The sequence below is a fragment of the Corylus avellana genome, chromosome ca1, assembly GCF_901000735.1.
Source record: "Corylus avellana chromosome ca1, CavTom2PMs-1.0".
Lineage (NCBI taxonomy): Eukaryota > Viridiplantae > Streptophyta > Magnoliopsida > Fagales > Betulaceae > Corylus > Corylus avellana.
Window position 1 is genome coordinate 32,244,383 of NC_081541.1, and position 25,230 is coordinate 32,269,612.

General features: G+C 38.0%; 4 protein-coding genes across 5 annotated transcripts; 1 reads left to right on the forward strand and 3 right to left on the reverse strand.

Annotated features, from left to right (window-relative positions):
- Positions 1-966: 966 nt before the first annotated feature.
- Positions 967-2,093, reverse strand: LOC132167086 (chaperone protein dnaJ 11, chloroplastic-like). Its single transcript, XM_059577982.1, has one exon. It carries the CDS (start codon positions 1,811-1,813, stop codon positions 1,304-1,306), a length of 510 nt encoding a protein of 169 aa, XP_059433965.1. The 5' UTR covers positions 1,814-2,093; the 3' UTR covers positions 967-1,303.
- A 6,191-nt stretch (positions 2,094-8,284) lies between these two features.
- On the forward strand, positions 8,285-12,824 carry LOC132167968 (uncharacterized). Of its 2 annotated transcripts, none has more exons than XM_059579023.1 (8): positions 8,285-8,564; positions 9,299-9,504; positions 9,612-10,071; positions 10,146-10,365; positions 10,989-11,096; positions 11,185-11,334; positions 11,422-11,491; positions 12,405-12,824. In XM_059579023.1, the coding sequence occupies exons 1-8, from the start codon at positions 8,335-8,337 to the stop codon at positions 12,464-12,466; spliced, it is 1,506 nt and encodes a 501-aa protein (XP_059435006.1). In that variant the 5' UTR covers positions 8,285-8,334; the 3' UTR covers positions 12,467-12,824. The 2 variants fall into 2 exon arrangements, with proteins under 2 accessions (XP_059435006.1, XP_059435007.1); XM_059579024.1 differs by having other exon boundaries at positions 10,158-10,365.
- Positions 12,825-14,393: 1,569 nt separating this feature from the next.
- Positions 14,394-15,706, reverse strand: LOC132189391 (uncharacterized). The gene has a single exon (XM_059604126.1). The coding sequence runs from the start codon at positions 15,528-15,530 to the stop codon at positions 14,574-14,576; it is 957 nt and encodes a 318-aa protein (XP_059460109.1). The 5' UTR covers positions 15,531-15,706; the 3' UTR covers positions 14,394-14,573.
- Positions 15,707-20,820: 5,114 nt separating this feature from the next.
- On the reverse strand, positions 20,821-23,127 carry LOC132189767 (pentatricopeptide repeat-containing protein At2g21090). The gene has a single exon (XM_059604555.1). The coding sequence runs from the start codon at positions 22,946-22,948 to the stop codon at positions 21,095-21,097; it is 1,854 nt and encodes a 617-aa protein (XP_059460538.1). The 5' UTR covers positions 22,949-23,127; the 3' UTR covers positions 20,821-21,094.
- Between the last annotated feature and the right edge of the window lie 2,103 nt (positions 23,128-25,230).

Genomic DNA, 25,230 nt, shown 5'->3' on the forward strand with positions numbered 1-25,230 from the left:
TTCCTCTGAACTCTGCACACAGCATATCGTATTACATCAACTGTGGGCGCGCAAAAGCCTATAAATGCCTAGCGATTGATGCCTCGTCTTGCTGACAAAATTCACCGACCAACCTTAGAGAATTTAATCAGAATCCAGAAAGTTCGAGGTCATTGACTGCATCCACATTCAATGTGTTCGTGCATCTTTTAACTAAACTCTTTTATTTAATTTATCCTAAAACTAAACTACTAATACACATTTTTTGTTAATTAATTAATAACAATAATTGGGTGATTTGTGAAGTAATTATGACAAAGACAAATTAAAATATTGTCATGTCACGTAATAACTTCCACCCTAATATTAGGTAACGGATAGGAGATCTATCCGCTCCATTTATTTATTTTTTTTAGTTTAGGATTTCATCCATTAATGTTACATCAATCTATTGATGTCGGGTGGATGAAGCCAATTTCGAAGGAAAGATATTTTCTCAAAATTGGATTAGAATAATTTAGAAGAAATTTGTGTCCAAATCCCATACGCTCTCCAACCACAACGGTTTGTTAATCACTGCATGCCAAATTTTGCGTGATCATGAGCTATTCTATCTCCCTCTTTACATACAAAACACAAAAGCATAATCCTCTTCATTTGTTTCTTTGTTTGAAGATGACTACTACCAATAAAAATGCCACATAATAACTTCACCCCGATATTAACTCTTCTCAACAATGGCTGGTGGCCATTGAAATCTCAAGTTGTCCTATAAAATGTCCTTATCTCGATGGTTTTGATGTCTCCAATATTCCAATTGACTTCAAAGTTGGATTATCTTAGTATGATAGTATCTATAAAAAATTTAAAAAATAAAAATAAAATAAAATAAAATGATTATCTTAGCACACTGCACATGCATATGCATAGAATATGTTCTTTGCAATTTTTAATTTCTTCGTACCAAAAAAAAAAAAAAATGCAAGAGATATAAATTAATTATGAAATTATGAACTCAAAAAGTGGATTAAAAGACATACAAATTATATATATATATATATATATATATATATATATATATATATATATACCTGAAAACATTTTTCAGGGCCCTCTCTAAAAAGTGAAAAGCTAGGAATGCCCATTACAAAAAAGAAACGGCATCGTTAGCTCTGTTCTTACTTCTCTCTACTCTGCTTTCAAATCTCAAAACATTGATTACAGAAAGTGAAGAACAGGATGATGATCCTATATATAATATAATATACATACATATACTGATATATACGTATGTATATATTTATGATTATAAATCTAATTTTAGCTACCAACACTGGTCGGTCTCCCAGTTCCTGCTAGTATATCCCGAGAACCCAGACATCGCCGTCGCCATGGCCGCCGACGAAGCAGCATAGGGCCGCGGCCGATACCGATAAATCTCTCTATCATAACAAGCACGTTTGTCGGGGTCGGACAACGTGGAATACGCTGTATGGATCTTCATGAACTCGTCGGCCGACGTTTCTTTCCGGTTGATAGCCACCACATCAGGGTGGCACATTCTCGCCAGCCTCCTATAGGCGGCCTTGATCTCGTGGCAACTCGCGCTCATGGGGATCCCAAGAACCTCGTACAACGAAACAGTTGAAGCCATTCGATGAGCCCGAAAACGAAGCTGCTGTGTCTCTGTCGTCTGCTCCCCTGTCGCCGTACAAGCTGCAACGGTTTTATGCGGGCGAAATCTGAGAGAGGGCGGTTTTGTTTGAGGTTGTTGTCGGTATAGGGTGGTTTGAAATGGGTATTGGAGAAATTGGGTTGAGGATGAGGCAAGCATTGAGGAAGCTGAGGTTGAGAGTTTTGAAGTGAAGGAGGAGGGAGGGGTTCATGCGTTTATATAGAAAATAACAGAGTAAAAGGTTGTGGGGGTGTGGGGTTACTCATGGTTGATTTGGGTGTGGTGGAAATTGGTTTTTCCAAGGCTTATCCATTGGATGCTGCACCATGCTGACTCAGCTAACTGTTTATTGTGGATAGGCTTACAATTTCTTTCATGGAATCTCAGGTCCCACTCTGCTCCTTCTCACTCCATTAATGCAGGAGCTAGCAGCAATATATGGAAGATAACTCTTCTTACTCTACACATCCATTGTACCCCAGTTTATATAGCGTGTTTTAAGCGATTTTTTATTTTTTTAAAAAAAAGTTCCTTAAAATGTGTCATGTTAGTTAGTGTTAAATAAATGTGATAAATAAGTTAAATAGTTGCATTACTTCATAGAAAAGAATAAGGGAAAAATGCAGTTTACCCCTATGAAGTTTCAGGAGTTTTTCAATTTTAACCCTAAAGTTCAAAAATTGGCAATCTACCCTCCTGAAGTTTCAAAAATTGGCAATTTAAACCTTCCGTTTAATTGGAAGGAAATTTTTTTTAAAAAGACTGAGGGTAGTGATGTAATTTCACAGATTTCCGTCCATTTAGACGAAAAAATTAAACGGAGGGTTTAAATTGCCAATTTTTGAAACTTCAGGGGGGTAAATTGCCAATTTTTGAACTTTGGGATTAAAATTAAAAAACCCCTGAAACTTCAGGGGGGTAAACTGCATTTTCCCCAAAGAATAATGTTTAAAATTACATTTTTATTATGTTATTATTTTATTGCGTTGACGTGATATTGCCAATCTACTCCATTGAAGATGTTTCTTTGGCGGGTTTGCAATAATATTCTTCCCACGAAAGCCAATTTAAAATAGCGAGGTATTGTTCAAAGTCCCTGTTGTAATTTTTGTCAATTGAAAGAAGAAACGGTTTTGTGCGTCCTTTGGGAGTGCCCTTCGGCAAAGGATGTATGGGGAGAATGTGGGCGGACGATGCAAAAGAGTACGTGGACTGGTAACACATTTGTAGAAATATGGGAGCAAATGGTGGACCGGTGCACTCATTAGGAGATAAAATTCCATGCAGTGACTGCTAGGAAGATATGGCTTAGAAGAAATACAGTGGTGCACGTAGGGAAATTTTTGCATCTAAATATGCTAATTAAAGAAGCTAAGGTTTTTTTAAAAGAATACAGGATGCAAATGTTGAGGAGACCGTACCCATGGCTTCCCAGGTGGATTCAGGCCAAAACAAATGGCAAGCTCCTCCTAGCGGAGTTTACAAAATTAATTGGGATACTACTTTAGATTCTAAAACTTGTCGGATGAGAATTTGCATTATTGCAAGGGATTTTGAGGGACACGTGATTGCAGCTAGAGCGGTAACAATAGGAATTATATTGGACTCAGTGGTGGCAGAAGCGCATGAGGCTTTGAGTGCTACATAATTTATTCGAGATCTAGAGTTACAATCGATTGTTTTGGAAGGTGATTCCCTACAAGTGGTCAAGGCCCTCATCGCCCAAAATCAAAATTGGAGCAAATATGGGCAAGTCCTTGATGATGCAAAATGAGTGCTTAAGCATTTAAGGAATTTGAAGACTCGACACACTCGAAGATAAGCGAATTGGGCAGTACATGGTCTTGCGAAAGCTCCAATCCGACACGTCATGGATAAGATATGGATGGAAGAAATTTCGGAGGTTATCCATGATGTTGTACTTCTAGAGCTTTGTGTTCATCCTATGTAGAGCTTTATACTATTGTTTGTTTAGAGCATTAGTGCTCTAGATTGTTTTTCTGATGAATGAATGAAATCAAATTGTTATTAAAAAAAAAAAAAAATGTGGTGGAATAAAGTGTAGTTTCTAATATTACTCTCAACTTTTTTCTATTTTTTTTTTAAAATTTATTTATTTATTTTGTATTCTCTCAGTAATGTTTAATTAAGAAGAAAGTTCATGAATTTGTCCTAAAGTTCAATACTCAACATGAAAAATTGAATTCTCGTATAATAATAATAATAAAAAAAAAAGTGGAAAACCCCGGGAAGATATCCCAATGGCCTCAACCCTTGCGGGAGCTTCCCTTGGATTTTGCCCATAGGCCTCGCCTATTGACGCTATGAACATTAAGTCGCCGACTCGCGCATCTTTGGGAATTTGAACACTTTGCCAAGTACTTGGATACGATTGGTATGATTTCTAAACAATTTTGAATAGCATGTATTACAATCGAGGGATTGAGATCTCATAGAATTCATTTTAAATTTGAAATTCTTAAATTCATAAATCTCAGCCGTATATTTTATCTAAGCGTCTAAAATAAAGCATGATAGTTTCTCATTAAATTCTGAAACCTTACTTATTTTAAACGCTTAAATAAGATAAATGACTGAGACTTATGAATTTTAAAAATTTCAAATTTTAAAAAAAATTTAAGAAATCCCTATCCATAATGGAGAGTCATTGTCTAGAATATATATAGTTCGGTTTGTTATGGCTTTTTAAATGCTTTGTCTTCTGTTTAGAAATTATTTTAAAATGACATAAAGATAAAAATAATTTTAAATATTATGGGAGTGTTTTATATTTTGATAAGTTTATCAGTATTTTTATTTAAAAAAAGTAAACAAAAAAGTATTATCGAACAACGTTGTTCAATCATAATATTTTGTTGTTGAAATTGATTCTCAAGAATAGAATTTATTGGGATCTAATGATTTTGTCGTTGAAATGACTAATGAGGATTAGAACAGTTTAATGATGCCGCCGGCGCCAATAAATGGGGTCCAATCGTAGAGTTTTTTAAAAGCCAAACACATCATTAGAGAGGATGCGTAATTGGTGTGATTGAGAAAATTTTCATTCGAGAAAACGCGTAGCACTCACTACAATAGTTCTTATAATGTCCTTGTCTTCTTATGGATTTTTCAGAAAATTTGATGTTATCTGTCGACAAAAAATCAATACTCTTTAGAATAATAAACTACTGTACTACTAAGAAGGCAAATAAATAAATTTAAAAAAAATTTCAAACTGAGACAGACAAGAGAGAGATAATTGCATTTTTTAATTTAAAAACTCTTGCCACACCAATTTGGCAAATTTTCTTTTTTTTTTTTGAAAACAACTTCTGGTTTTATTTCATATAAATGCTTGATCTGTCAATACATTATCTCTAATACATAAAGGAAAACTCCCTAACCAAATTGTCTTATCCGTGAGAGATAAAGCAAATCTTGCTAGGCAGTGTGCCACTGCATTGGCTTGTCGTGGAACGTATTGGGCCCTCCATTCGTGCAGCCCACTCAAAGACTCAGCTGCTTCCTGAATCACATGCCCGTATTTTCCACCCCGGTTGTCCTCTTGTTGCAGAGCCTGGACTACCAATTTGGCATCTCCCTCCAGGTAAACACGTTCCAGCCCCAGGTGATGACACAAATCAACTGCGCTCAACACAGCTAAAGATTCAGCCCCTTCTGGATCAGTGAGGAACGGTCTTGAGTCACAGAGTACTGCCACGACCTGTCCCACATTGTCTCGAGCTACTGCCCCGAAACCCATTTTTCTGTTTTGGGTATCCAAAGATGCATCCCAATTAATTTTCAGAAAACCTTCAGGTGGTTTGCTCCATTTGGGTTCCCTTTCCGTCGGGCTTCCTCTTCCGATGTGTCTGGTGGCCATTGCTGCTTCAAAGCTATCGATTTGCTCTCTTGCTTGTTTTACCACCATTTTGGGATGCTCAAAGTCTCCCCCATGGACCACTGTGTTCCTGCGGAACCAAATGAGTCTTGCTATTACAGCACACAACCGTACTTCATCCTCATCTAGTTTTGATAAAAGGGACTTGAAGATGGTGGTGAACTCCTCTCCTTTACTGGGAAACTTCTAAAGCTTTCGACTACACTCCATCCACACGTCTTGGGCCGAGGGACAGCTCCAGAGAATGTGTCCCGGGGTTTCTATATCTCTTTCACATAGGGGACAAAGTGGGTTGGCAGCAATTTTTCGTTGGTAGAGTTTTTCCTTTGTTGGCAAAATGTTGTGACAAGCCTTCCAAAGAAAAACCTGAACCACCCTTGGTCCTCTGATTCTCCATATCTTCCCCCAGAAAACCTCATCCCGTGGACCATTCGACCCAGAACAACGTCCTCGTTCCATGATTTCCTTTCCTAGATGGTAAGCACTCCGAACAGAAAAAATCCCGTTTCGTGTCCCATTCCAATTAAGAGAGTCAGGTTGTCTGCCATTACAGTGAATGATACTGCAAATCCGGTCCACCTCCTCACTACTGAAAAGTTCTCGGAGCAGTGGGATGTTCCACCCGTGTGTCTCTGCATCAAAGAGGCTACTGACCTTTGCATCAATTGGAAGTAGATGATTAGGGGAGTGAATGGCATTGGTTGTTGGTGATGGAATCCAGCGATCTCCCCAAATGTTAATGGATTGCCCATCTCCCACCCTCCAAATGAGTCCCTCCTTTAATAGCTCCTTTGCCTTACATATACTCCTCCATGCATAAGAGGGATGGGATCCCAATCTGGCCTCCATAAAGTTAACATGGGGGTAGTATTTTGCCTTCAAAACTCGAGCTGTCAGGGATGTAGGATCTTTGAGCAACCGCCAACCTTGCTTTGCTAACATAACTTGGTTGAAACACTCGATATCCCTAAATCCCATTCCACCCCTACTCTTTGCCATTCCCAACCTCTTCCATCCCATCCAAGAGATTCTGGACAAATTTTCTTGGTGGCCCCACCAAAATCGCGCCATCATCGAATTTATTTTCTTACAAAGTGTCTTGGGTAATAGAAAGACGCTCATTGCATAGGTGGGAATAGCTTGGATGACAGAAAATTTGGTAAATTTTCTGGGCTCATTTGTTTGGCTCCCTAGCAATAGTTTTCTTAGAATCCTCTCAAATGTGATATGATACTTAAAATTGCTAATAGATCAAAATTTAATAATAATCATTTTAAATTCAATGACAATTTTAAAAGGTACGTCACATTGGAGAACTCTAATCCTCCTTATATCATTATTCTACGATAGAATGTTTTTTTTTTTTCCTTTAATTTTCTCATGAGATATTTAAATAAAAGTTTGGAAAATCAGGTCATCAATCTCTATGCTTTTAAGCATATCAACTCTCTACCAACATGCCAATTTTCCTCTTACTCTCTTAAGAATATTTGTCCGTTTATAAATCTCAAAACCTCATTAAAATCAAAATATGTATTGTCGTATAGAAATAGTCAGGCAGAAAATTAGAGCCTCTAAAATTATACTAAGACTTATTAAGGCAACATAATTAGATTTTACAACAACAAATAATACCTTAATAAACCCTTTGCTAATGACATCTACAAAAGATGTCTTTGCTCTTACTGCTGCAATACTTAGCAATGACAAAGGTGATATTCTCTTGGCCTTCACCAAAAAGCTGAACTCTCGGGATGTTAATAAAGGAGAAGCTATGGCAGCTTTAACGGGATTGGACCTTGCCCTATCCAATAGCTGCTCTAAATTAATGTTGGAAGGTGACTCTTTGGTTACAATTATGGCTATCAATCAGCCCTCTCTTCTCTTAAACTGGTCCTTTGCTCCTATCATCTATGACATACCACTGAAATTTCAGCATTTTCAAGATTAAAAATTTGGAATGTTGCAAAAGTTTCAAGAAGTACAAACTTTTGTGCCCACCATCTTGCAAAGTGAGCGCTACTAACCTTGTGTTTGGAAGCATTCCCAATACTACCCATATCTTCTCTTCTTTTATGATCAATAGTGGGAGGGAAGGACCCCCTATATAACCCTTCCCTTTGTTTGTAATTTGCTTAGAAAAAAAAAAAAATTTAACATCTACAAAAGTCGTTATTAGAAAAGTTTATTGAGCTTACCTTATAACCTTTAGAAATATACTTCGAAAAACTATAATTTTTTTTTTTTTTAAAAAAAAAACACTTCAAGCTACTAGTACTAAACTACTATTCATCCTAAAAGCTTAAGCTTATATGAAAAGGTAAATTTAATTACTTAATCATTAGTTTAACATTATCCTTTACGTGTGGGCTCAAACTCTTTTTTAATAGGCGATGCCCAACACGTGTAATATTTAATTTAAATTGAGAGTGAATTGATGGAGTCAAGGTTCGATCTCATGACTTTGACTCTGATACGATGTTAAATTACCAGTTATCTCAAAAGTTTAAGCTTAAGGTAAATTTAATCACTTAATCATTAGTTTAACAACTAGTAGAGTTCAAAACAATGGCTTTTAAATTTTTTGTCAAAATTATTACATTTTTCTTATCTTATGTCGACACGTTCGCCTTAGTAAGTCTAAATGTCGCCTTTACAAATAAATGTCATTGCTTTCGTTATTGTTTCCTGATTCCGACGTTAAAAGTGAAAACCCACAAAAACCCTTTCAAACCCACACAAGGGTTCGAACCCGATACACCGAAACTTTGCAGAAATGCCGAGCAAGAAGAAGAGGAGGAGGGACTTGGAGCGACCCACGATCCATCCCAGAAACAAGTACTCCGAGAACCCACCCGACTTCGCGCTCTTGGCCTCTCTCTACACTTCGTTCCAGCCCTTCGTCTTCTACGGCCGCGACGGTCGCCCCAGAATCGACTGGACCGACTTCAACGCCACCCGAGAGCTGACCCGGGTCCTTCTCCTCCACGACCATGGCATCCATTGGTATTTTCTTTTGGAAGCATCAAGTTTTACATGTAGTTTCTTGGCAAGTTCTGTTTTGTTCTGTTTTTTCCTGGAAAAAACTGGGTTTGTGTTTAAGGGTGGCTTTGCTTTGGTCGTGTTTGTATGTAAAAATTGGGAAATTCGTGTTTTTTAATCTTCTGAGGGTTACCCAGTTTGTGCATTTCGCTTATTCTTCGTTGTTATTGTTCTTTCTTGTCTTTGAAAGACTGGTAATTGTGAAATTCTAAATTTGAACTCTATAAACCTTAAAAAATGCGCTAAGTTATACTTTTATTTTTTTCCTCTTCAATTGCTACATATGATGCGGTGGAGCTTAAGAGTTTTTATGGGAATAATCAAATGCACCGTAAATGTGTTACGTGTGTGGTTACTGAGAATAGTAAGGACCATGTTGTATAAGTGACCAAAAGATAAAGTTTTTGTCTTTGTGATATTATGTTATGTTGGTGACAAGAGAAGAAAAAAATAACCAACTCATTTTAGCCTAGTAGTTTTGTCCCAGAGATTCTAAATTTAGTTTTGAAGCAAGCAGTGTATTCTCTTGGATATGCAAATATATGGGTGATCAAATTGTCTTGATGCAGTGGCCATTTTTATATTTCCTAGCCTCCTCTTCTTTTGGTATGGTAGTGAGCGAGCCCTTTGGTTATATGATTTTATTGTTGGGTAGATTTTGACATGTGATGAACTTTTATGGGAATTCAATTTTCTAGGTGGATTCCTGATGGGCAGCTCTGCCCAACAGTACCCAACAGATCCAATTATATCCATTGGATTGAAGATCTTCTTGCATCTGACATTATAGGAAAGACTAACACCAGTGGAGATAATGTGAGGGGTTTTGATATAGGAACTGGAGCCAACTGCATTTATCCACTTCTTGGTGCATCTCTTCTTGGGTGGAGTTTTGTTGGATCAGGTAGCTTTTCAGTTTTATAGGTGACGCTTATCAAATTTTGAATTGAAATTTGTTTATGTCAAACTCAGAATCTAATAGCAGTTTAATTTTGCTGATCTTGGTTGCAGATGTCACTGACGTTGCCCTAGAGTGGGCTGGGAAAAATGTTAAGAATAATCCACAAATTTCGCAACTTATTGAAATTAGAAAGGTTGAAATTCATGAAGAGAGTCCTTCTATGGAAGAGTTGCACGATGACAAGTTGGTCTTTTGTGAGAGCAAAACAGAGTTGAGTGGGAGTATGGTTAAGGAGGAGGTGGATCCTTTGCCCTCCACTTCGTTCGATCCACATGCTGATGCGAACAAGACGTATAACGGGCCACCTGTACTTATTGGTGCTGTCAGGGACAGTGAGAAGTTCGACTTCTGCATGTGTAATCCTCCATTTTTTGAATCCATGGATGAAGCGGGACTGAATCCAAAAACTTCTTGTGGTGGGACTCCGGAGGAGATGATTTGTCATGGTGGAGAAAAGGCTTTTATAACTCGTATTATTGAAGATAGTGCTGTTCTGAAGCATTCTTTTCGGTATTATCCTTGTCTTCGTAAACTGTTCTTATTAATCAGCCAAGTGTCAATGTATACTCTCTTAGAAAATTTAGATTTCTTTGTAGGTGGTACACTTCAATGGTTGGGAGAAAATCAAACCTCAAATTCCTGATGTCAAAGCTGCGAGAGGTTGGAGTCACCATAGTAAAGACTACTGACTTTGTCCAAGGCCAAACATGTCGATGGGGGCTAGCTTGGTCTTTTGTCCCTCCAGTGAGGAAGATAGTATCACCTCACGTGGCTGAGAAGAATATCATGTCTTTCATGCTTGAGGTTGTGATATCTATTTTAAATTTCTTGAGACAATGTCTGAATTTTCCCAATTTTAAGAAACTTATCTAGCTGGATTTAGTGAAATTGCACTGTGAGTGATGGATTACATGGGCAATTTGATATTTATGGTGGAATTCCTTGGTTTTGCTACATTTGATGATCTGGCTCCTTACCCCTTCCTTGAGCCCCATATAATTATTCTCAGCTTTGGCTCCTGTTCCCGAAAATGAAAAAGATCCTGACAATCTTTCTCTGTGTTTCTGCCTAAGAATGCTGTCCAGTCTGAGGTTTTCTGTATTGTTATTTTGACTCCTACATGAAGAACAACTTATCCTTTCCTCAATGAGTATAAAAAACAGATAGTCACTTCATAGGTAAATTTAAGAGGAAGATGCTTGTACCATATATACATTTATGATCAGCCAAGCCATAGGCTCAAAAAAAGTTTTAAGCAAAGTTATGCATTGGCAGACTTTGACTATTTCTACTACATGTGCATACATGTTAACGTTGGGATATGAGGTTTTAAATGCATTTGTTTATATCTATATTCTTATTTCATGTTTTACCTTTTTCTTCCTGCTAACATTACATCTCATGCTGTGTTCTTGTCAACTTCTTAGGGTCTTCAACGCCAATTCAGTGCTTTTCATGTATTACAATCGATTGAGTCTTTCTTCCATACTAGTGGTGCATCCTGTGAATTGAACACCTCTTCATTTACCATCGACGTAAGTTATCACTATTGATCTATCATAGCATCTGAAATAATTTGTATCCGATCTTTCTGTGTGCTTACATACAATCTAATTTTAATAGATCACGGCATCAAATGATCATTGTGATGCAATCCTGAAGGATGAGTTACAACCTCTTGATGAAGCTAGAAGTTGTCAACACGAGGAAGAGACATTTAATAGTTCAAGTTGTTTGCACCCTCGTTTAAATAACTTACTTTTTCGCATTTCGGTATGTTTACCTCCTTCTCCAGCTTGATTGATGAGTTGGATTGTTGGAATTTTCATTAAAATTGTCTCACTTACTCTCTATTAACAGGTTTTTCAGCAAATCCCCGGGACACTTCTGGTGAAAGGATCATTACAGCATAGAGATAACCCAGTGCCAGGTACTTTCCCCCCTGACTCTAATACTTCTAAAATCAAATTTTTGTTCTTAGAAAAGAAGCTCTTGTTGTAGCATTCTAATCATTTTCACTGTCCGCCTATTCGTAAAAAGATTCTGGAAATCCATTTTTCAACTAAGCTATTCACAACAAATCCTTCTTTTATCAATATGGCTTTGTGTATGTACATCTTTTCTGTTCATGCTGCTCTTTTTTGTACCTTTTCTTTTGTTAATCTTCTTTTACCATTTTTTTTTTTTTTTTTTTTTTTTTGGTTTCCCTTATATTTACTTCCTAAACTCTTGTCCTCTTTTTTGTCTTGCCCTCATCTTGTGAAACCTTGAATCTTAGCACTTCTATGAGTAATTATTGGTATTTTTGCCAAAGGTCTTTAGAGTTTAGACCAAATTACAAATTTCCTTCCCTCATAAATAGGGAGCGGAGGGTTTAGAAACGGGTTCATTCCCATATGTTTAGTGAGTTGTATATACCTATCAAGAGAGAAGGCAGTTATTGATCTTTCTTGGAGGTCTCCTACCTTGAGAAACCCCTTTTCCTCATGGTATCGCATCTACAGGAAGCTGCTTTTGGTTTATTCCTCTTCTTTTCTTTTTGATTTGTTAATGTCTCCCGACCATGAGTCTTCACTGTTGTTTCACTCTACTTCAGTGCGTAGTTTGAGATTGCTCTTTCTCGTGCTAAATTTTATTAATGCTAGATTATCCCTCAATAGTTATGATCCAGCAATTACTCTTTTATTTCATCATCCCTAATGTGTTCTTACTTTTGATCGTGCTAATTACATCTTACACGCGAAAGGAAATTTTTATTAATTGAAGTCTGAGGTGACTTGATGTGCCTATCCAAGCTATCTTGTGGAACAATTTTATTAAGTTGTGGGCTGTGTTCATTGCAGGAGCGTTCTCATTGATATTTCAAAGATTAGAGGAAGTTTTAAGACACAAATTCTGTAGATAAAAGGCCACCATTGAGTCTTCCAGTCTTAGCAAGTTTTTTGGGTGGGTTGGTCTGAACAGGCTACTACCATATAATTTTTAGATCTCAAGCAAAAGGGTGTTGAGCAGTAATACTTCTTTGATGTACATTCTTTCATTTTCCTTGTTTGTCTTCTTTTCCGTCACTGTATTTGGAGCTACATCTTTAATTTTGTACCTATTTGTTTTTTATTGTGTGCTCTCTGGGGTAACCGATAAAGATGTTTCAGTCAATACCACCAAAAGTCTCTTTTTGATGGATGAAGCCGACAAGTTGTAATGCAACGAACCTTCGAGGTTGATGGTAATAAAACACAGGTAATTAATTGCCTTGGAGGTTTTGAAGTTGAGTGACATAGCTCTACCGCTGCTGTAGATCGAGGGGGTTGGATGTAATTATCCATACCTATGATCTTTGCCAATTAGATTGTGGAGCATAGATAGGTTTAACGTTCCTTATTTTTCATCTTTTTTTTTCTTTTTTTTTTTTTTTTTTTATAAAAAAAATAATAATAATAAAACAATCGTACAAAAAAATAAAACAGCAATACAGAAACAAAAAGCCAACAAACATTAGCTTCTGTGGTAGAAGGCAGCAACGAGGATCATTGATAGCCGGGCGAAGGCCACTCGCCGGCACGTGTGATCCACGCTCCAGCTTGCGGGTACCATCAGTGCGTGGAGGGCAAGAGAAGGCACAAAGGGTGACAAATGAAAGTGGAAAGGCCAAGAAAGAGATAGAAGGAGAGGCGCATGGGTGGTCGAGGCTAACAAAGGAGAGCAAATCTAGCTACAAAGGGCCAAAAATCGGACTCTAAGTCGTTCCTGGGAGAGCTGCAGTGCGACAAGGTTGACTGGCTGAGAGGACGGCGGAGACGGAGTTGGAGTTGTGATCTTTGGAGAAAAACAAGGAGGGGAAAAAAAGTAGCAAAACACCAAGAGATGGGAGAGGAGAGAAAAGAGAAAGGAAGGAGCAAAAACAAACGCACAAGGCGGCCAAAGAGCCTCAATATGGAGGAAGAAAAGGCTGAAGACCTAGGCTGAGTTTGGGAAGGGGCTTGAAAAATGGAGTGGGTCGGTTCTGTAGCAGATTTGATTGATGTGAGAAAAAAGGTAAGAATGTTTTATATGAAAAAGTAAAAAAAAATTGTTTTGTAGTGATATTTTTATTTAAATAATAATAAAAAATGATTGATGTTATGTAAAAAGTAAAAATGTTGGAATTGATTTTGAGAAAAAAAAAATTTGGGACTTTGGGTCCTTGGGTTCGGCCCTTCCCAAAACACAGTCAGAAGGTTTCAGACCAATCAATCACCTTCTTTATTTTCATCTGAGATCAGCAAAATATAGCATAGGTGTAGGGTGGTTTAATTCTCCAAAATCTTTCATTTGGGCAAACAAAAGTAAACACTTTTCTCAGTTGTGCGAATGTGGGAAGGGCCTGAAGGTGTCGCCCTTTCCCCCAAAACCTTCCAATTCACAACAAAAAGATAAGGACTTGTTTGCATATCCATAAGTAATCTCTTTTTTAGAAAATATGTAAGTAAGAAAATGTTTAGGATATTATAATTTTTACTATAATCTCTTTATAAACTTATATGGCAATCTATATTTTTGTGGATTATCACATTAGTGGTTTATATTTTAGTAGTTGACATGGTAAGAATAATGTGAACTACTACATAAGTTTGTAAATATAGTAAGTTTCAAATGACTTACCACGTAATAGTTCACATTTGAGTGGTTGGTAATTTGTAAAAGCTATAGTATCTCTAGCAACCCTTAAATAAAATCCATGCTTGTCCGTGCAGCTTAATGGGAAGGAAAAATCTGATAAAGCAAGAACACAAACCTTTGTAGGGAAAACCAAAACCAGAAAAGGAGAAAATTTCCTGCTGATCCAGAAGATATAATCAAACCCCAATATATGATTAATATTTGCCCACCCCTTTATACATCACACAAATTATATTACAATGAAACAAATGAAGAGCAGATTTTTCATAGATAAAGAAAGAAAATAGTAACACGCAGGGCGATTATGATATCTCCATCAAACAAGAAGAAGAACAGATCGAAAGACAGAAATTTCAGGCTTTCCCTTCAATCCTTGCGTGCGTAACCCCAACACATGCATCTACAAAATCTTCATCTATGAAATCTGTGGAGAAGATCTGCAGCCGATCGGCGCAGCCCCTGGAGTAGCACTCGGCAATAAACAGCCTCGCAAATTTGTGAATCCGTCTTGTCACGGGCTTGACACACACAATCGGGTTATCAGCCTGCGGGGTGACTGTATTCTCCACCCTGTAAAAGAATTTTCTCGACAAAACCGGCGGTTGCTCGCTCAAATGCTTCAGATTGCTCTCGAACTTTGTGGATGGCAAATCTGTGTCAACCCAATTATCCTTCAAATACCCAGCACTCCAAAAGGGACTCCCTGGCTTGGGCTGAGGAGATTTTCTTGGCTTCCAAACACAAATTACTCTCTTCGGCAGAAGCTCTGCAATTGTTTTATCAAACGCGTGGTCGTCCTGGTGAATCAGAAACTCCCCGAGCTCATCAACGAGGTATTTTTCAAATTCAGGCGGGTCTTGATGCCCAAATTCAGTACGAATCTCCAAGATTATGATCTCCGACTGTGTCTCCGACAAGAACTTTTTGATGTCTTTGATGACAACGTCAATACCGTAGGTGACGAGGATTCCGTGGCACACGCGCCGGTTCTCCTGAACCCGGACATCGAGGACCCTGGCGCCTCTTACAAGCTGGTGATAGATAGACAAGGATTGGCATTGCGCAAAAGGGCGAGAAACGCAGGGGATGCCGATTCTGTTGGTGGCGGAATCGTGAGTTCCCGGCCATACAATCTGATTCACGTGAAGCTTCTCGGCGTTAAGGCCGGACATCCAGTTCTTCCTATCTGGGGGCCTGTAATCAAACCCCGGATACTCATTCCCGCAGCTTTCTTTGAGATTACAGAGAGCTTTCTTCTCCGTTGAGATCGCCTTCCGGCGCTGCATTTGTTTGGAGACATGAGAACCCATCTTCTTCTTCTTCTTCTTCTTCTTTCTTCTTCTTTCGTTTTCTTTGATGGGTTTTAATATGAAGAAGCATTGTAACGTCAGATGGGATTTTATTGGGGAATTATAGATTTTCTTCGGTTGTGACAGAGAGATTACTTCCTCTTCTACTCAACCTTTTTTATCATTTTTTTTTTTTGTGGTTTCAAGCTTTTATGGTTTTTGTGATCATACGTGCGTTGTCTTTTGTTTGGTTGGGCCGGCTTTTGATTGCATTATTGGTGGGGAGTTATGATCGAAATTTCTCTTTGGTTGGTCCACCTGTCCAAACATTTTGTTTTTTGGGATTATCCAAATGTCATGGGATCAATCGATGAAATTTCCATTGGGGGCCTATAGTTTTTTTACACGTGTTTTATGTCTTGGATGAAGTTTCCATTGGTAGGCACATAATTTATATGCTTTGTCTCCTTTGCCGACTAATTTGGAAACTAATTTTTGTTGCCGGGCATGCTTTCCAACTATCTTGGTGGATTAAATAGGAAAATTCTCTACATATCCCGAACTGCTTCTCCAGCTACTAGACTCAAGCAAATAAAGGTTAAGCTGCAACCCCCTCGGATCGGATTTACGCTATCATTGGCGTACTGATGAGTGTTACTAAGAGGGCTTTTTTTTTTTTTTTTTTTTTTTGACATGTCCACACAAGAAAAGGGGGAGAGAAGATTCAAACTAGTGACCTCTGCTTCATAAAACGTGGTCCACTGTCGATTGAGCTACCCCTTGAAGACAATAAGAGGTTTCATTAATTGGTTCATTAGCTATAGAAGTTGGCCATCGAATGAAACCCCTTTCAATTCAATTCTTAATCGTTTGCCGGCCAACCAACCTAATGCGGTGTAGATCGACGAGGCAAAGGCACGACAACACCGGCATAGGAGTGACGAGATGAGGCCAGGAGAAGTGGTGAGGCAAGGTGATGGCAGAGGAGATTGGTAAAAAATAGAAAACGGGTATATCAACTTTACTTACTCTATATTAGAAATGGATTTTGGGCCTAACTCAACTCAGAAGCTAGCTCAAGAGTTGAGGTTTTCCCTCAACTTATAAATGGCCCATCTCCTTGATACCCAAGTAATGTGGGACTTCCAACTCGTCCCCTCACATGTGGCAGGAGAACATCCATGCCAACACGTGCGACAATGGGTGACAGTGGGCCACAGCCAATTGGGCTAGGCACGTGTGGCGGGAGGACATCCAAGCCAACATGTGCAACAATGGGAGATGGTGAACCTAGCTCTGATACCATATTAAATCACCCGTTGTTCCAAAAGCTTAAGCTTGTAGGAAGAGGTAAATTTAATCACTTAACCATTACTTTAACATTCCCTCACGTGTGGGCTTAAACTCCCTTTTAATAGGTGAGGCCCAACACGTGGAATATTTAATTAAATTGAGGGTGAATTGACGGAGTCAAGGTTCGATCTGATACCATATTAGAAATGGGTTTTGGGCCTAACTCAATTCAAAAGCTAGTTCGAGAGTTAAAGTTTCCCCTCAACTTATAAATGGCACATCTCCTTAATACCTAAGTAATGTGGGACTTCTAACACGCCTCCTCACGTGTGGCGGGAGAACATCCAAGCTAACACGTGCGACAATAGGTGACGGTGGGCCACAGCCAATTGGGCTAGGCACGTGTGGCGGGAGGACATCCAAGCCAACACGTGCGGCGAGAGGACATCCAAGCCAACACGTGCAACAATGGGAGATTGTGAACCTAGCTCTGATACCATATTAAATCACCCGTTGTCCCAAAAGCTTAAACTTGTAGGAAGAGGTAAATTTAATCACTTAACCATTACTTTAACACTCTAAACCCAATTTTTGATCCGATTTGTTTGAAATTTTAAAATATTATTCGCCTAATTGACAGGTGGCTTGATTTATTCACCTGAACCTTGTTGGTTAAAATCGAAATCAAACCGGCTGACCCACTGATCAACCCCTATAATGTCGAGTACTTGGAGAACCGAAATATTCATGAATCTAGCACTCTAGGTTAAAATGTCAATTTTTACAAACAGTATCTTTGCAAAAGACGTGGTAAAGTAACTAGGTTAAATGAGGTCTTTGGCCTTTGTGGCCCTCTTGAGCCACCGCATGACCATAGGATTAGGAAGCAGATTATTTCTTTGGAGGCCGATAAATCCAAGCATAGGGTCGTAGTCATAGGTGGAGTGCTGGGGTTCAAGTTCAACCACCTTATAATAAAATCACTAGTAAAGTTAGGAAAAGACAGCCAAAAAAATAAATAAATAGACCAATATGAAAAAGAAAGATGATGAAGAAGGCCCCTCTGGTTGAAAAAAAATCAAGTGTCAAGGTCTGCCACTCAATTGATCATCAATTAGTATTATTTTGTTAGACTATTAATTAAATAATGAAATATATATATATATATATATATATATATATATATATATATATATATATATCAATCAGTTTAAACTTAAATTTTCAAACTTTTAAGATAAATAGATATTTAACACAATTTTAGAGTCAAAGTTCTGATTTCGAAACTCGTCCCTATGGACCCTATCATTCATCTCAAAGCAAATGTCTTGAATTCGAATATTCGCTCGGTCATTCACATTCTATTTTAATTAATAAAGTTTGAGCTCACACGTAAGAAAGATGAGAGTGTTAGATTATTATTAATTAAATAATTATATTTTTTTTAAGGTTAAATACTAAATACTTTCTTGGGGTTTCATAACTTTATTTTTTTCCATTAGGATTTTATTTTTATCACAGAAGGTCCTTTGTGGTTTTGATGATAGACTAAATTAGTCATTCTGTCAGTTGATCGTTAGTTAACTTAACGGAATTCTACATGAATCAATCAAATATTGACACGTGGCACCCACTTAATTTAAAAAAACAAAACAAAACAAAAAAAAAGGAAAAAAAATTGGGGGTGGCTCTTGGCCATTTGGGCCAGCCCCATCTGGCTGGATGGTGCAGAATACTCCAGTACTGTTGACACTCGTTAGCCAAGGGGTGGCCGAAACCACCCCCAACCACCGTTGGGGGTGGTTTCGGCCACCCCCTTGGCTCCAACGGGGTGGTCGAGCCACCCCCAGTACCCACTGGAGGTGGTTTCAGCCACCCCCTTGGGCACCAAGGGGGAGGCTCCCATCCGGCCAGATGGGGGTGGCCAAAGAGTCACCGTCAATTTTTTTCTTTTTTTTTTTTAATTTAAATTTTTTTAAAAAAAAATTAAGTGAGTGTCACGTGTCAACATTGGATTGGTCCACGTGGAATTCCGTTAAGTCAACTAACGGTCAACTGACAAAATAACTAATTTAGTCTATTATCAAAATCACAGGGATCTCCTGTGATAAAAGTGAAACCCGAAGAGGAAAAAAATAAAGTTATGAAATCCCATAGGGGTATTTAGTATTTAACCTTTTTTTTTTTAACAATTTAAAATTTTAAAATAAGTGATGATTTAAATAACTAGCTTTATAAGTAATTTCCACCAACTCTAGTAAAAAGCTCTCCAGTTTGAACATTTTCTCTTATACCAAATGCAATACTTAACCCCATTAATAGGTGCTAACCAAATGGTGAAAACGGGATGACAGGAACAATCATCAGTACAGTGTACCCTTTCTGCCCGAATGTAAAGCAAGCAATCAAATTGTTGCTTAAAGGCTAAAACAAAGAGTCATGGACAAGAAAAATGTCAAATCACTTATATGATTAATATTACTGGATAAGCATGAAGGGCCTTTGAAGGAGTCCAATGAGGTGGAAAGCCATTTAAAGAATAATGGTCCACTAGGATGATCCTACGTAACCCTAATTAGAAAATAAAGAAGAAAAATGCTAAACATATTTTTGTTTTCACATTTTTTAGTGCAATATTTCTCAGTTAAAAAAACCCTTGGACCATCTTCATGGACCTACCATGTGCATTCAATAAGTGGTTCAAGGGTCAAGTTGCTGTCTCATTCTAAATAGTGACACTCTGGAAGAAAAAGAAGGTAAAAGAACAGATGTAGCTTTTATGAGAGCTAGAGCCCGAAATTTACGGGATGATTCATAGCAGTTGACTCTTTAACTTTTTGGCTTTTATAATTGCTTCTGAATCCATCCCATTCTGATACTGTGAAGAAAACATTTCAAAAGCATTATACATATATTTATTTCGATTCAAACTAGTAATCTTCACGCGTGTTACTGACTAACACTTGGTACCTAACATGAAATCTGATAAATTGGCAGTACAAACAACTGAAATATTACACAAGAATAAAGCTCTGTAAGAACAGTAGAATACTTAACTTTCGAGGAGACAAAAAGGGTTATTGCCGAGTACGTAGTACATAAAGATAATAAAATAATTCATCAGGTTCAACTTATGGAAATATAACATGTGATACTCCCAGTCCTCCAACAGATTTTGGTTTTAGATCACTTCATGTAACAGGTATGCTGAAGATATTTCATCATCACTTATTGCTTTGATATATTCACTGAATGAAATCGATAACCTATTCAAAATAGTAACAGACTAACAAGTCTGTCATCAATTTGGAGCTAGAAGAGTACTGTGTGACAGTATTCACCTAAAAGAAGTTCGATAAAATAAACAGCAATAAAAATGCATCCAGCAGTATAAACAGTCACCAAATATAGCATATCAAGTCTCTTAATTGCTGTATCACAGAGTGAATATGTAGAGTATATCCAACCAAAGCCAAGCTTAACGGTTAAACAGGTTGCCCAAAGATCAACCCTACCTCATCTCAGGCTGGTTTTGCAAAATATAAGCTCAGGCATGTTACATCAGGCCAGTCAAATTGCCTACAAAGGGTGGGATGTCAATCACTCTGCTGTTTCTACTTATCTAACAAACAGCAATCATTAAAGAATCGAGTTTACATAATGTTGTGCCAACTAGAGTCTAGACATGTGATTTGTTTGGCTGTGGCCTCAGGCAAAGCCAAGCCCAACTTAATCCGGTTTCCATTTAAGCCCACCCCTATGTCTAATGACTTCACCCCAAGCCTGCCAGTACATGCTATAGGCCATGTACAAGCCATCCCAATTGCAAGCCTCATCCATATGTAGAAACAACAGTATGCCACCTAATTTGAAGTAGAAAAACCTCATCGTCTAGAGGTTTGTATGGGTTTCAAACCTATATTTATGCTAACCTATTATTATCAAACCATTTCGAAAAAAATAAATAGATACTGCATTTGATGTGATACTCAAATGCACAAAATACAGATTCATGACATTCATAAAACTCATTGCCAATTTTATTAGAGAATCAACGAGAGAAAATAATGATACGAGGAAGCAAACATCTTCATGGAGTCAGTTATCTGATTTTTGGAACAAAATCTCACAAGTATATCATTGTGAAGATTCAACTGTATAGAATCTGATCGGAATAGAAGGCCAACTTGTGAAAAGTAAAGAAAAATGTTGTAAGTTAAGAAGTTCACTGGAAATATAATTCGTATTTGTCTACCCAGAATCACCTGACTGAGAAAAATATTGATGGACTTTTACCTTTCAGCATTATGTAATGAAGGATCTTCTTCCATATGTCGAGCTAAATGTTCCAAAGCCGAGTTTATTACCGCTTTCAAAGGATGCGACCTATCTGATACAGTGAAAGCATGCACTTTATTTTCAATTTCTATCCAACTGATGGCACGCTCTTTCCTAACATGCCTCTCATCCATAAGCTTTCTCACCTTCTCTACCGACTCCCATTTACCAAGTGCAGCATATATACTTGAAAGTAAAACATAGGGAGCAGAAGATTGAGGCTCCAACTCTATAAGTTGTTCAGCCGCTTTTCTTCCCAAGTCTATATTTCCATGAATTCGGCAAACACCGAGTAAGGCATTCAAAACTCGATCACCAGGCTTACAAGGCATCTTATCAAGCTGTTCCATCAGCTGCTCAAAACATCCAGCTCGGCCCAAGATATCAATTAAGCACGCATAATGTTCTTGATCGGGAACAATGCCATGATCACAAGTCATTGAAGTGAAAAACTTAAGCCCTTCCCGCACAAAACCTGAATGACTACATGCATTGAGAACAACGACAAAGGTGGTTCTGTCTGGCTTCACTCCTGAACTTTCCAAATCATCAAACATCTTCATTGCCTCTTCACCATGACCGTGCTGAGCTAAAGCAGATATCATTGTGTTCCACAACACAACATCTCGCTTATCACCCATAAGATTGAAAACCAGCTTGCCAAATTCCAATCTCCCACATTTTGAATACATGTCCATGAGAGAGCTCACAACTATGGTATTAGGTCTAAAATTAGTTCGTATCAAAAAGGCATGTAACTGTCTGCCGTGCTTAAGTGAAGCTATACTTGCACAAGCACATAGACAACTACTAAATGTAAATTGATCAGGTATAACTCGAAGCATCATCATTTTTGTGAACAACTCAAGTGCTTCATGCCCCAGACCATTTCTCGCATAGCCAGCAATCAAAGCTGTCCATGATACAGGGTTTTTCGCAGGCATCTGATCAAACAATTCACTAGCCGATTTCATATCCCCCCATTTAGCATATCCCGAAACGAGGGTGGTCCAAGCAAGGACATCCCTTACATTCATGTCATCAAATATTCTCCTCGCATCTCCTATCTCACCACACTTCGCATAAGCATCAAGAACTGAACTCGAAATCACCACATTCCCCAAAAACCCAACAACCAAAACCTGCCCATGAACCTGCCTAGTAAGCTTCAATTCCTTCAAATTCACGCAAACTGTCAAAACACCCGCAAAACTGAACTCGTTATACCCAATTGACTGTCTCCGCAGCTCCCTATAAAACCTCAAAGCTTCATCACAAAACCCACTCCGGGCATAAGCAATCACCATAGTGTTCCACGAGACAACATCCTTCTCCGGCATTTTATCAAACAACTTCTTAGCAGGCTTAATCATCCTCATTTTCGCATACCCAGAAAGCATATTATTCCACGAGTACAGGTTCTTCGCAGACATTTTATCAAACACGTTGCGTGCCTCAACTTCTTCGCCGCATTTGAAATACGCAGCGATCAACTGGTTCGACAAAAACGTTGTGGGGTGCTTCAGCCCCGTGAGCTTCAAATGGAGGTGAACCAATTTGGTCTGTCTAAGAGACCGGGAGTTGGCGCACTGTTGCAAGAGATAGGCGAGAGAGTTGGAGGGCAATCGGAGGCCTTTGCGAGCTAAGAGGTCGAGGGAAGAGATGGCCTGGGAGAGGTGACCTTGGGATGCGAGGTTGAAGATGGACTGGACAATGCAGGGACTCTTGGGGAGTGGGCGTTTCTTGCTGGGTCTGGTGCGAAACGTTTCTTGGGAGAGCCTGAGAGTTGGAGTAGGGAGAGAGGGCATTGCATAACGTCTTCATCTATGTAATGTTGGGTTGGTGGTGGTGGTGGTGGTGGGGCTTGGGAGATCAGCTCCGCCGAGCAGTGGCGGCTGTGATGTATGACAACAGTGCATGGGCTTCGCTTTAGAAACCTGCCGCTGGTTTGATGGGCTTCATAGGTGGGCCTTCACCGGGAACCAATTGTATCCTGCCATGTCACTATGTCAGCATTGCAAGAATGAGTCCCACAATACGAGAATTTTTTTAGTTCATTAATATCATTGCTTCTTTTTTTTTTCTTTTTTTTTTTTTTGTAAAGTAAGAGAAGACGTAGAGAAAAAGAGAGATAAAGATTTACCAATGATTAGTTGTAAGACATTTATCTCCAACATGGAAAAATTTAAAACGACTACAGGCATGTTTGGTTTGCGAAATAAATTCTTAAAATTGAATAATTATTTTTATGCAATAGTCATTTTTTTGTTTAGTAAGGGTCTATTCTTAGAATTAATTATTCTTGTAGGAGTCACTAATTTCTTACATACATGAATAACTATTCCTCTAAAAAATGAGAGAAATAGCTATTCCTTGAGTAATGAAACACGAATCCTATCTCGAATATTAAACGAAACTAATTCGGCTCGACTCGGCTAAGCTCGTGAGCAGCTCGTATAAGGCTCGAATTGATAGTTATTCACATAATTCCTCATATTAATATTAAAAATTAATGATTTTTTTTTTTTTTTCTAATAGCATCTTTTTATTATAAAAGGTTGCATATCCTTTCTCTTCGAAACCAAGTGCCTTGCTGTATTGACTCGGGCTCCATACTACGCTAGCCAAACTAAGCAAATGCTCATATGCAAGCTGGCTTCTTAAGCCGTTTAAGAGTACTTGAAGTTTAAATTTATAACAAAAAAATAAAATAATAAATTAAATTAAATATAAGAGCCAGCTCGTGAACTGGCTCGGCTTAGCTTGACTTATTATGAGCTCGAGCTCGATTTTTTGGTTCGTCCTTAAGCTCGACTCGAGCTCGAGTAAAATTTAAACAAGTCGAGCTCAAACAAGGGAAGCTCCCTCAAGTTTGGCTTGTTTACACCTCTTACTACTAGGAATAGAAGAGTGTGGAATAGAATAGCTATTCATATTCCTTAGTTTGGTAACAACACACATGCAAAAATTGGAATGAATCAAATTTACAAAAAACCCCATATATATATATATATATATATATATATTTTCAAACTCGTATTAAAAAAAAACCCTAAAATAAAATGGTGGCTAACCACCCAGAGAAGCGGTCAAGGGTGGCTGCGGCCACCCTATAGGAGCTCCGTGGGTGGCTGGTCACCCATGAAGCAAATCTGGGGTGGCTAAAATGTGATGGCAAGGGAGGTCACACCACCCACTTTATTTTCATATTTTTTATTTTGTTTTAAGTTTAAAATAAAATAAAAATTATATGAGTATTTTTGAAAAATGTACTCAATTACTTAAGGATTAGCTAAACCACTCATTTTTTAGTGGATTAATTAATCTTGTGTGTATGAGATTTGTAGTCCTATGAAAATAAATTATTCCTAGGAATAGTGTGTTACCGGACAAATGAATAGCTATACTTAAAATTAGCTAATCTATTACAAAGGTTTATTTCGCAAACCAAATGAGGCCTTATTCTTTGATGAAATTTACAATATAAAATATTTTTATTTATAGAAGAATTATGGTAAGTAAAGCTAAAGATAAGTATGCTTTGATTAATTGATTACCATTGAAACATTATTATAATCAATCCTATAAGGTAGTTATCATATAAGGACTATATACTTATTATGGAACCGTATTTTATATTTTATCATCCCTCAAACTCAAGGTGAAACATTCTGAAACTTTCAGTTTGAAAATAAGAACGTCTTTTTTGCAATGGTGAGCGGTGGCGGTGATCGGATATGATGCCCGAAAAATGGCCGGAGATTGTGGCTAGAAAATTGCCAGAGTTGGAAGGGCAAAAATGAGCCACTATAGGCTGAACAACTTGAGATAAATATTAGGTCCAACTTGAGTTGAAAATGGGCCAACAATATGTCAAAAAATGACCTAAGTCATTAAATACGACTAGCAAAAAATCAAATGATTGGGCTAACAAAACCTAAAAAATGGGGCAACCTGCGCGGAATACAGGTGTGTAGTTTAGGGTTTTTTTGTCTAATGGGGAAAATGAGCTGTCATGTAGAGAGCAGCTGAAACACAATGACTAAACAACTAAGAAGAAACTCATAGCTTTGATACTATGAAGAAATTC